This window comes from Octopus sinensis, linkage group LG18 (genome assembly GCF_006345805.1).
Source record: "Octopus sinensis linkage group LG18, ASM634580v1, whole genome shotgun sequence".
Taxonomy (NCBI): domain Eukaryota; kingdom Metazoa; phylum Mollusca; class Cephalopoda; order Octopoda; family Octopodidae; genus Octopus; species Octopus sinensis.
In genome coordinates, this window is record NC_043014.1 from 45063208 (window position 1) to 45076471 (window position 13264).

Sequence of the window (13264 nt, forward strand, 5' to 3'; positions counted from 1 at the left end):
CCAAAGCAATTCCTAAAATAATTTAAAGAACTACAATAGTTAAGTTAGTGTTATCATATTTAGTGTAAAGATCATTAACCTTTTTGTTACTATACTCCTGTTGAGACGCTCTGTGTTTTACCTAATTAATTCTAACTATAACAAAATTTTTTTTTAAATAACTTAGTTATCATTAAGCGAGTGTTAGGAACATAAATTATAACTAAGGTTTGGTGGAAGATTTTAATTCAGATCTTTTGTAAACAAGACATTTGTTGTACAGAACCAGAGACAGTTTCAGGCGGGTTGGTATCAAAAGGGTTAAAAAGCACTGCCGTCATTTTTAATATCCATTTTTCTATGTTTTCTTGGGTCAGATGAAGATTACTGAGGCAGATATTCAACAGCTGAATGCTCTTCCTGCTGCCACAACCCTAACCTGTCCCCAAATAAGGTAATATTTCTCCATGGCCAGACATGTTTTTGCAGAATTATAAATAATTATATAATTATATATAAAAGAGAGCTTTTCCTTAATTACTAATGTTTTTATTATATTGGTAAGTATGAGAGACTATTGCAGCCTTGTTTCAATCATACCAGACATTCTCAGTAAACCAGAGACTTCACAATACTTGCTGAATTAGTGATGAGAAAGTTAATAAGTAAATGTAAAACTAAAAACATTGAGGTAAATGAATGATTCAGACACCATCTGCATGAAAAACAGTAACTAAATTGGTGCTAACATATCTAATTAGAATATTAAATAGAATATATTGCTCAGTGACAACACCTGCATTTTGCTGCAAGATCTAAACAATACTGAATTTATCATGCCATTCAGACAGCTAAACAATGAAAATACACACCAATGATATATACTAATAGCTCTCTCTATATAAACGGCAGTTTGTCTGTCTGTGTGTCTGTGTGTCTGTCAGGTTGTACCCTCACCCTGACCACGGCTTTCAACCGATCCTGATGAAACTTGACACACACATAGCCCAATGTCATAATTCAAAACTAACGCAGCGAAAATTTTGAAAAGTTCCCCCAGTTCTGAAAAAAATCAATAAATTCGACATGGGGTCGAGAATCTAAGCTTTTTATATGCAACACATTTTCTACAGACTGTCTAGGGGGCGTGACTCGACCTTTTTAACTCTCGGAACACGTGGGGTAAGTATCCCAAAATGTATAAAAATGTACAAAAACGGAAAAAAAGCGGGCAGCAATGTGAGTGACAACAACGAAAAAGTCAAAAGTGACCAAACTGAACAAACGGATGGAAAAGGTTTTTTGGTGCACTCGACAAAAGCGGTTTATAATAAACCAAGAGTTTGCAAGTAGCGTCCGAGGACCCTTAGGGTACGTCAAAAATTTAAGGTAAAACGTTTGGGGTGGTAGTTATAAAGAAAGTTTAAACAAAAAAAGTATTCGAATAACTTGCGGCTGCAGCAGCTATTAGCAGAAGTTGGGGGTAAAGTCTCGAATGTAATTTCTTCCTGGTAGGAATTGGTTGGGTTGAATTATCGATAGCTGTTTGATAGTTATTTGGGAGTGAAGAGAAGACATTGCAACCTACACATGTGCCTTCGTTCCCTAGAGGGAAAGGACTAGATTGGGATTAGTCATTGCCTACTAGGGGCTCTTACATACCCGGGCAAAGCCGGGCTATGCTGCTAGTATATATATATAAAAGCTTAACTGTCACTTGAAAGCAGGTTAAGACCTAGTAACTTGTATCGCACTTTAAATGTTTATACCTATGTAGTCACAAGTAAACATAAACATCAGGCCGATGCTAGCACCACCTAGACTGGCTTCCGTGCCGGTGGCATGTAAAAAGCACCATCCGAACGTGGCCAATGCCAGCGCCGCCCTGACTGACTTCTGTGCTGGTGGCATGTAAAAAGCACCAAACCGATTGTGGCCGTTGCCAGCCTCGCCTGGAACCTGTGCCGGTGGCACGTAAAAAGCCCCCACTACCCTCCCAGAGTGGTTGGTGTTAGGAAGGGCATCCAGCTGTAGAAACACTGCCAGATCAGACTGGACCCTGGTGCGGCCTCCTGGCTTCCCAGATCCCCGATCGAACCGTCCAACCCATGCTAGCATGGAGAACGGACGTTAAACGATGATGATGATGATGATGATCTTCTGAGCCCTCCCAGCCCCTTGGTCCAGCAGAATATTGAGGATGTGATAGCTGGAGGGAAAGAGGGCTGCACCAGCTCTCAGTTGGTATCCATTTTCAATTGAGTAGGCCAAAGCAACATGAACTGATGCCTAGCCTAAGTACATGACATACCACAACCATATAATTGTGTGCGTAACACCTTAACCATTAAACTAAAGACACATGCGTATGCACACAAGCAAGCTGGCAGAAACGTTAGCACGCCGGGCGAAATGCTTAACCGTAGTTTGTCTGCCGTTACGTTTTGAGTTCAAATTCCGCCGAGGTTGACTTTGCCTTTCATCCTTTCGAGGTCGATAAATTAAGCACCAGTTATGCACTGGGATAGATGTAATCGACTTAATCCCTTTGTCTATCCTTGTTTGCCCCCTCTGTGTTTAGCCCCCTTCTGGGTAGTAAAGAAATAGGTATGCACACGCGTTTGTATATGCATAGGCGCAAAGTGACTGTGTGGTAAAAAGCACACTTCCTGTTCACATGATTCCAGGTTCAGTTCCACTGCATAGCACCTTGGGCAAGTGTCTTCTACTACAGTCCTGGATTTGGCAAATGGGAACTGAAAAAAGTCGATTGTGTATGAATATATCTGTGTGTGTGTATGTGTGTCTTTGTTCTTACACCACTTGACAAAGTGTTGGTTTGGTTTGTTTATGTAACTGTAACTTAGTGGTTTAGCAAAAAAGAGACTGATAGAATAAGTACCAGGTTTAAAAAAAAGTAAGTACTAGGGTTGATCTGCTTGACCACATCCTTCAAGGTGGTGCCCCATCATAGCCACAGTCCACTGACTGAAACTAATGAAAGATAAATGATAAAAGATATATATCATCATTTTAATGCCCACTTTTCAAGCCTGCATGAGTCAGACAAAATTTGTTGAGGTGGATTTTCTACAATCAGGTACTCTTCCTGTCACCAACCCTCACCTGTATATAAGTAAGGTAATATTCCCATGATCAGGCATTGTTTCCATGGAAGACTGGAAACAAAAGGCACCACCTGTATGATGACATTCATTTAAAACCAATTTAATAACATCAAGGTAAGGCGACAGTGACACACACACACACAATGCACTTCTTTCAGCTTTCATCTACCAAATCCATTCACAAGGCTTTGGCTGGCCCAGGGCTATAGTAGAAAACACTTGATGAAGGTGCTATGTAGTGGGACTGAACCAGAGACCGGGTGGTTGGGAAGTAAACTTCTTACAATACAGCCATCTATGTATGTACGTATATGTATGTATGTATGTATGTATATGTATATATATGTGTGTGTGTGTGTGTGTGTGTGTGTGTGTGTGTGTGTATGTGTGTCTGAGTGGCTGTGTGGTAAGTAGCTTGCTAACCAACCACATGGTCTAGGTTCAGTCCCACTGCGTGGCACCTTGGGCAAGTGTCTTCTGCTATAGCCCCGGGCCGACCAATGCCTTGTGAGTGGATTTGGTAGACGGAAACTGAAAGAAGCCTGTCGTATATATGTATATATATATATATGTGTGTGTGTGTGTGTTTGTCTTTCTGTGTTTGTCCCCCTAGCATTGCTTGACAACCGATGCTAGTGTGTTTACGTCCCTGTCACTTAGCGGTTCGGCAAAAGAGACCGATAGAATAAGTACTGGGCTTACAAAGAATAAGTCCCGGGGTCGATTTGTTCGACTAAAGGCGGTGTTCCAGCATGGCCGCAGTCAAATGACTGAAACAAGTAAAAGAGTATATATATGGTAAGTGGACAACAGAATCAGTAGAGTATTGGACAAAATACCTCATGGTATTAGGTTATGTCCCTTTCCAGTGAGTTCAAATCCCACTCAGATTCACTTTGCCTTTTCTTTTTCCTGGATTGATAAAACAAATACTTGGGTTGATGTATTCAACTATAAAACTAGAAGCTGGTACTCTGGTTCGGCCACAGTCAAATGACTGAAATCAGTAATATAATAATATATGTGTATCTGAAGGCTGTGAGCTGGCAGAAACATTAGCACACCAGGTGAAATGCTTAGTGGTATTTCGTCTGTCTTTATTTTCTGAGTTCAAATTCCGCTGAGGTCGACTTTGCCTTTCATCCTTTCAGTGTTGATAAATTAACTACCAGTTGTGTACTGGAGTCAATCTAATCGACTGGCCCTCTTCCCCAAAATTTCAGGCCTTGTGTCCAGAGTAGAAAAGAATATATGTGTATCTGCATATTAGTAGTTATTTCAATATCAGCTTCATTGAGAAACAAAAGAAAAACTGAACTTCCTTTAAATATTAAAATAAATCATTGATTTTTAGCATATATACTTGTTGCTTCACATGTAACCATTAAAAATATAGATATATATACCAAACTTCCCTTCTCTTCCCAACCAGACCAAACATTCTGCGAGCACAAAATCAATGACATCTGGTAGGACTGTAGAGTTACTTAAAGCAACAACCAGTGGTAAATCAATTTTTATTTCTAAAATGTCTACAGTTCAGTTTTTCAAATCCTTATGAAATTTCATCCTATTTCTGAAGCTACAAAGTATCTTTCTTTTTTTTCATGTTTTGCTGTATTTTAAAAATTATCTTATTTATTTATTTATTTTTGTCCTGACATCTGCCCAATAATCAAGCGAGGACACACAACCAAGCTGCTTTAGACCATTATCTCTTCCTAATTATCACTCCATTGAAATATTGCTAGAATCTTGGGAAAGATAATCAATATGGAGTGCTTTCTACGTATTTTGTTGAATTAAATAGGGGGAAAAAAAAAAAGAGTAATTATAGACAAAGCATGTGGAACTATAACAATTAGACAAAAATAAAATATCAAGTTGATAACTGGACTTTAGCTATTGTTTTTGTGTTTTTTTTTTGTTTTTTTTAACATAACACTAAATAAAATTTTTTAGAAATATATCGGTTTTTGAAATTATTTTAAATTGTATTATTTTAACTGAAATGGACACATTTAAATAGGAAATTATAATTTACAATTTAAAGAGGAAATGAAATCTATTTCTATGTATGGTATATATAACTAATTGTTGCCGCCATTCCTTAATTTGTCTTTCATTCATTCAGTTGTTTTCTTTTCATTTTTCTCTTTCTTTTTTTATTTGTAATAGTAGAGTTATTATCCATTGCCGGGGGACAATTAGAAGGTTGATTTTTATTCAGAACACTGACTTGAAGAATCTAACGTATAAGTGAGATGCTGTATTCTTTTAGTACAAAATATTTTGAAAACAGAATATCAATATTTCTACAGACTGGATGGTAGAATGTGTTTAGTTGATTCTAGTTCTTCCTTGGTTTTGAGAGGTGTCGCATCTGCAGTGATGTAATATGTTGCAACTAGAATATGTTTCCCTTAAATGGAAGGAAACTGTATTTTCTCAATTAAGTCAATTTAATTGAAACAATAAGTACCAATCACAGTAATTAGGTGAACAAAGAGCCAACAAGGAGCACTCTACATGGTTTCTCAACCTGCTAGAAACAGCAAACAAACATCCTTTCATTTTAACCAAACTATCTTACAAAAGGAAGAATATATTAGATAGTATAGTTCTCTATATATCTGCTTCCCATCCTCTCAAAAAGATGGGATTGTCATGGCTAGAATGTCTTTGAGCATTGTTCTGCCCAATCAAGGTTGAAATGAAGTTAAACAGTTGCAACCACCAGTAGAGCAATGAGTGTAAGGAAAATAGGTAAAACATTTTCTTCAACCAATCAAATGAGGATACAACCGTATGGCTCACTAGATAAGTCTTGTTTCCTCTTCTAAAGAGCTGTAAGTCTGTAGTTTATCAATGACTGATGTATCTAAACAAAGTACAGTCATTACTCTACCAACCTTACCTAGCATGAGAGCAACTAAGAACAAGGAGAGAATGATTTAGTGGTTAATTTATAAGTAATTTATAAGCAATTCAGATTGAATCATCATCTTACACCAGCTTAAATGCAATAGGATAATTCTGATATATAAGTTTAAACCCAAGGAAGTCTCTCATTCCTGATAACATAAATGATTAGAGTCACAGCTAGCCAAGTCAATAAGGTACAAGACTTCAAGCCAAGAGGTCAAAGTTTTGTGTCTTGTCACTGGTACTGCTCTTTATCTATAGTGAATACAATGAATTCACACAAATTTAGGTCACTTAGATGTAAAACAAATTACAAGGTAGGTGCAGATTTCACATATAAACAACGGGAGCATTGTAGGATTAATTTGTTTCGCTAGTTTGTAAAGCCGAGTTTGCTTGGAGAAGACAACAGTAAACAACTTCACTTTTGAGAATCAGAACATAATTCCTAAGCTTCTTAGCTAACCTTGCTATCGGATCTGGTTTCTTGTTCCCGTTATATGCCAACATATAATGACAGATGCATAGCAATCTATCCCACATTCAACTTTCCTCGCACAAACTTCCACCAACATAGAGAGACTCTATGATGATAACAATGAACCATCATCCTGCAGAAACGTAATATTTTAAGGCTTAAGTGGTTTTAAAGAAATTTTGTCAGACTTTTTTTTTTTTCATAAGTTTGGATAGATCTTTAAAAACAAGATTATTTGAAGATTTATGTACAGAATATCAATAAATTCAAATAGTTATTTGTATTATTGCATATCATTTGCATAATATATCATCAACTTTTTACTATAGCTTTATCTTTATTACATCTTCAATGCAAAGAATGAAAGGAAACCTAGTTAAAGTTAAGTATTCTATTCCACTTTCTATTTCTCCATCATCTATAGGTATATATTTCAATATTTTTTTATGTTTCATTGGTACAGACGTTAGTATCATACTAACCAGGCAAAACTTCACTAGTCTAAAAGATTTTCTTGGTGAAAAATCATTTCAATGTTATTAAATGTATCCGGCTTGGTGAGCAAATGTATCTCTGATCACACCACTATTTCATGTAACCCTTTCATTACTGTATTTATTTTGAGATGCTCTGGGTTTCTTTCAATTACTTTAAATATAACAACGAATTTAGTAAAATAACTTTGTTATCATTCAGCTTGTGTTAGGAACATAAATTGTGACAAAGGTTTGGTGGAAGAATTTAATTCAAAACTTATGAGAAAAAGACATTTGTACTCAGAGCCCGAGCTGGTTTCAGCCGGGTTGGTAACGAAAGGGTTAATTATTCTTGTCACCTATTTCTATACATTATTTGGAAAATCTTAAATTCAACCTAAATTCACTAATTGTCTATGACCTGCATCAATGAGGCAAAAAAGTATTGAAACATTTATATACTGATGATAGGGAGAAAAAAAGAATAACAAGAATATGATACTAAATGTTAACTGGATTTGAACTTTCGTTCTATGCTTCATTGTTTAAATTCTTCAACTCAAGCAAAAAAATAAATGTAAATTATTCAATTAAAGCAACAGGAAAAAAAAATGATATGCAAATAATACAAAATGTCATGTGAATGATACAGAAAACCAAAAATGAGAATAATATAGATTAATGACAGCAGTGAGTTAGACCTAATTCTGAGTAAGGAATCCAAAGTATGAAGACATTGTCTACATTTCCGATTAAAACATTCTTTGGTTGTTGGTCAGTGACCAACAGTAGACTGTAGAGGAGTAAGTTTTACAGCTCAGCAGAGGTTGGTTTCATCCTAACTAAGTAATACCTAACCACCTTGAATGAAGTTTTCTGATGAAAAACATTTAACCCTTTCGTTACCAACCCAGCTGAAACCAGCTCTGGCTCTGTGTACGAATGTCTTGTTTACATAAGTTTTAAATTAAAATCTTCCCCCAAACCTTTGTCATAATTTATGTTCCTAACTCTAGCTGAATGATAACCAAGTTATTTTACTAAATTCTTTGTTATATTTAAAGTAATTGAAAGAAACACAGAACATCTCAAAATAAATACAGTAACAAAAGAGTTAAGAAAAGATATTTCCAGGTTTATATGTAGAATGTAAATCAGGGTAAACATGTGCCTGTATGCATGGGTGTGCACACCTGCATGTGTGTGTGCATGCATGTGTGTGTGTGTGATGTAGAGCCTATCATAAAAAAATAGTTTGAGATAATGTTTTCCTGATTGCTGTTGTGTGTTGATTAACCATACTCACCTTTTGGGTGAACAGACTTAAAGTATAAAGTCCAGAGATTCTGTTTAAGCTTACTGCAGGACATTTTTCAGATAAATCAACAGGTGAAGCAGCCAAGTTTAAGCTCAGTTTTTATTTGTATATTGCTTCTAAAAATGTTTGTGACAAAAATTGAACTCCAGAAACTTAATATAGCCAAAATATTTATCTTTTTCGTAATGTTTGATATTATGGCATTATTATAAAAAGGCAATGAGATGGCAGAACCATTAGCATGCTGGGCAAAATGCTTAGCAGCATTTCATCTGTTTTTACATTCTGAGTTCGAATTCCATTGAGGTCAACTTTGCCCTTCATCCTTTTCGGGGTCAATAAAATAAGTGCCAGTTGAGCTCTGAGGTCAATGTAATCAACTTACCCCTTCTCCCAAAATTTGAAACCAATATTACAATAATATAAATCCATGATTTAAAACAGGCTTTCAAAACTTAAATCTAAACAAAACAAGGGATTTTTAAAAAAAACTGCAAAATATCTGATTACTAAATTAAATAAAAGAAGAAAGAATATACAATGTGAACTTACGGCTCCGCAGGAGGAGTAGGAAGTTTTGCAGCAGTATCGCTTGCCACTTGTGGCTAAAATTAGATAGAAAAGATAACTATTTGAAAGGAAGAAAATTGTTTATTCATTAAAAAGAAATTAAAGTGCTTTTTATATGATACTCATAAATAACTTCAAAGAATTTTAGTTTTCTTCGTGTGCATGTGTGTGAAGAGATACATACATACATTTATATAGATTTGAAAGGAGGGAAAGAAAAACAGAGAAGGGTAGAGAGATGGGAAGGAAAAAAAGAGAGATACTTGAATTTACAAATGAGAGAAGAAATTACTGAATATATTAAGTGGAGTTCAAATACTTTTAAAAAGTATTAGAAGACTTTTTCCTTTCTTTCTTTTTCACTGTTACTTCAAGTTTCACATTTCCACTTGTGAAGCTGTTTGATAAGTGGAAACACAAAACTTGAAGTAACAACACAAGAAATTTTCGGCTTCCACACACAGACACTCATGACACTCATGCACACGCGCACACATGGCCAAAGGAACACCAACCACTTGTACTTGTGTATAGTGTAAATAAGTATCACCATTGTACGGGTATGCACTTTTAAACGTGCTGAAGTATTACTGTTAATTACAAAGACAAAAACCATACAATTTTGAGCTCTAGTTCTCAATATTGAACTATGAAAGGGCAATGAAAATGACAAAGCATCAGAGGATAAGACTAAAGGCATATTGACTTTACTGTCATTCAATAAATTAAGGTAAATTCAGTAGACTATATTTATTCCTTTCAAAATTAATTAATTATATACACAAATTAATTTGTGTATATAAAAGATATAAGATTTTGTTTGACAAGTTTCAGTAAAATTTCGATACAATTTGATCTACGCTGACTGTGGTTGATAATAGCAAGGGTACCAATTATACATGCAAATGGATAAAATGGGTAAATCAAATGGTAACACCAACCATAACAACAGTATTGATATTTGTCACATTAGCACTGTTCACAAAAGAGACAAAGGAAGCACTCTTCCACTGTCATCAAGTAAACTCACAATGATGACCACAACCACCAATGATGATGACACCTTTCTTCTTAAAACTAACAGACAGTCTGTTAGTTTTAAGCCTGTTGCAAGACAGTCTGTTAGTTTTAAGCCTGCCACTACAGATGTTGGTACAACAAAATATAGTTTTAGGGAGTTAGTTGAGAAATTCAGAGCAGAGAGGACTGGATATAAAAGATAGGAAGATACTTCTGTCAGACTCCTTACAGGCAATGAACAAGACCATGTTCTTCTGAGCAGGTAACATCTCTGATACAAGTCGTAACAGGTATATTATTGACAGGAAAGTAAGCAAGAGAATATTGTAAATTGAGAGAATTAAGATAAATAACAATAAATAAAATCAAGCTAACGAACCCCTTGTGTCAATTAACTCAAACACTGATGGCAACAATTTTAAATGGAGATATAATGATATATATGGAGGTCTATGGCTATAGTGCAATAAACAAAGGGAGCAAAAGAGTTATTGGTGCACTGAGACGATTCCTTCGTTATAGTCTTTGAGGCTAAAACATGTTCAAGACTGAGTGTCTTTAGGAAATTCTGTATACTGATAGCAGCAGCAGAATATGTTCCAAACTTAAAGGAATGATCCAAAATATAAAACCTAAAAACATGTATAACAGGGAATTAAATAAAAACAGAAAGCGTAAAATCCTGCCACCACCAAGAAACTAAACTGGATCAAGATGTAGGTAGTTGATAAGAACTTTGGGGTTTTTTCTTTGTACTCAGTTGAAGGTTTGAGAATTAAAAAGTACAATGAAGTCTCTTAACAGATTGACAAGGAACCAGGATTTTAAATGGGCCAACAATATAGAAGTTAGAAGTGCCTCAATGAAAGGAAATTCAAGAACTAATCTAAAACAGCTTGCTAGAAATAGTAGGTAGATAGTTCTTGTTTCCTAGGTGACACAATGTCATTGTTTAGCTTTAAATCTGTCCTGATTAAGCATCAGTCCTATGATAACTGGAAGCATTGCAACTACGACTATTCTGCATTGTTTTTTGCTTTCTTTTCTACGTATAATATATATACAACTATATTACCCTCTACTAGCACTATGACCCGGCAACATCGGGTTATAGTGCTAGTGCATGCATATATAGCTGCATGCGTGCACACATACACGTGAGTACTATCCAAATCTCTGACCAATCACATACAGCTAGCAAGCTTTCAATTGGCGTATCAAGTTTCGGGCATTTTGATTGGGTTTTGGATAGAAAATTCACAAAAAGTCACTTCTATTGATTTTTTAATGGCTTTGCAGGGTGACTGGGAAACTGTAAAGATGTGCACGACCACCCTTGGATGGTTTTAAATGACCATAGAAAGTGCTAGCCCTCTAACTGAAAAATTGTGGATTTGTATAAAGGACACACACGCAGACATTTTGCCATTTATATATAGAGAGATGTACTTCCTTTTTAAGACATCAGTGTGTGATGATCCAAAGAAGATTTAGTTGTTAAATCTGGATAAAATAATCACATATATATATATATTCCTAATTACAAAAGGAGGTGGTTGGAAAGAAAGTACAGCAGTTTGAAAAAGCAAAAAGAAGATAACACTTAGATAGCTACAGTTCTATATTTAAGAGATGAGGAATTATGTACATTATTTACATTATTTACATTCAACAGATAGGACAAATATCCGTCGAATATAAATAATGTAAATAATGTACTTAGATAGCTGTTATTCTTGTCGGCAACAAAAGGGTTTCTTTCCATTGATGATGAAAGGCAGACACTGTCTGTCTGTCTGACTCTCTGTATAACAGTATATAATGGATGATGCTCATTGACTAAAAAAGACCTTCAGAAACCGAAGAAATAGGAGTCAAGTATGATCTTTTGAATGTGTAAAATTAATTTGTATGGGAGTTAGAACATCTAAATGATTCACAGATACACTGATTACCATTTTATCATATTTACCATCTTTCGAAAACTGCACAACCTAATGGTATGTAATTACAATAAGATTGATTTAGCTGTCATGAATTATGTAGCCATAGATAGAGCACACAGTAGAGTGACAAGGCATGAACTGCAAACCTCAATCAGTAGGAGTTTGTCCAAAGCGGATAACCATAAGAAAGCAGATGTTAAATTAACATTGATGACTCATTATACATTGATGAGATTTTTGCATCTGATGAACTTCATTACCACCTCCAGAAAATAATCAATAAAGATACTGATATGCCATCTGCATCAAAAATAAGGTTAATGACTTTGAAATGTAATGTAATGAAAGGTAACCTCTTTTTTTGATAAAGCAATTTTAGCCTTCTATGAAAAATTGATAAAGCGGTTATAACATAGTTTTTTTCTCTCTCTCTCTCTCTCTAGAGACAGATTTGACTAGTTTCTAGTCTTCTTACGCCTTCGTCAGAGAGAGAATATGCATCGCCTGTCCATTGAGCAGTTATAGCTATTTATAGTGTGTACAAACTAAGACATAGTTAAACAGGTCAGTATAATTTGCATAATAGTGCATGCTTTGGCAATCATTTGGTTTAATTGGGCCAGTTTAGCAAAGTTTGAGTTTGTACACATTGTGAACAGCTATAAACAAGTAATTTCTCCATAGAGAGAAGACATATATTCTTTTTATTAAAAAAGGTCTGGAAAGATTGGAAACTAGCCAGATTGATCCCATATTTTCTGTATACAGAGAGATGAAAATCTGTGGTGTAACCATTTTGTTAACTTTTTGCAGTGAAGCTAAAATTGTGTTTATCACAAAAAGTATACCATATATTCCATTACAAATTATTCCAAGACACTGTGTCATGCATTATTAATAGATTAGTTAATTACTTTATTTCACACAGGAAACCATCTTGTGTACAATGTATTTTCATGTTATTTTTCTTTGAAAAGCGTATTTTCCAATTTGAGTGTAGCTTAAACAGACCTTCAAACTTACAAGTTTACTAATGTTCTAAGCATGCTTTATAGGTTTTAATGACAGGATTTCTCTGCAAAATATCTATAATTAGTCATTGCTGCTGGAATATGCTGCTGCAGTTTGCATACACAGCATATGTGACCGTGAAGTTCACAAAGGAGTAATGTACATAGTTAAGGTGGCTTGCATGTATGAGATGCGATTGGAGGAACTTGCAAACATAATGACTAGAAAACTGAGTGACAGACTCTGTGCATCCCAAGGCTCTGGGTCACTGAAACAGACTAAGGGTACTTCAAAACGAAGGAATAAAAAAAATGATTGACTGTAATCTCAGCAGCCATTGATTTGCTGTTTGGATTAACTGATAAATGGTGTGGTGCTTTACTTAAGAATGTAATACATTGAATGTTTGGACC

The 13264-nt window shown here is 35.2% G+C and overlaps 1 protein-coding gene across 5 annotated transcripts in view; it reads right to left on the reverse strand.

Moving 5' to 3' along the window:
• The window catches only part of LOC115221474 (immunoglobulin A1 protease autotransporter), a 323801-nt gene that overhangs the window by 166744 nt on the left and 143793 nt on the right, over positions 1–13264 (reverse strand). For all 5 annotated transcript variants that reach the window (XM_036510960.1, XM_029791663.2, XM_029791660.2 and 2 more), the window contains exon 3: positions 8857–8909. In XM_036510960.1, coding sequence (XP_036366853.1) covers positions 8857–8909 — 53 coding nt within the window. The remainder of the gene's footprint in view (positions 1–8856; positions 8910–13264) is intronic.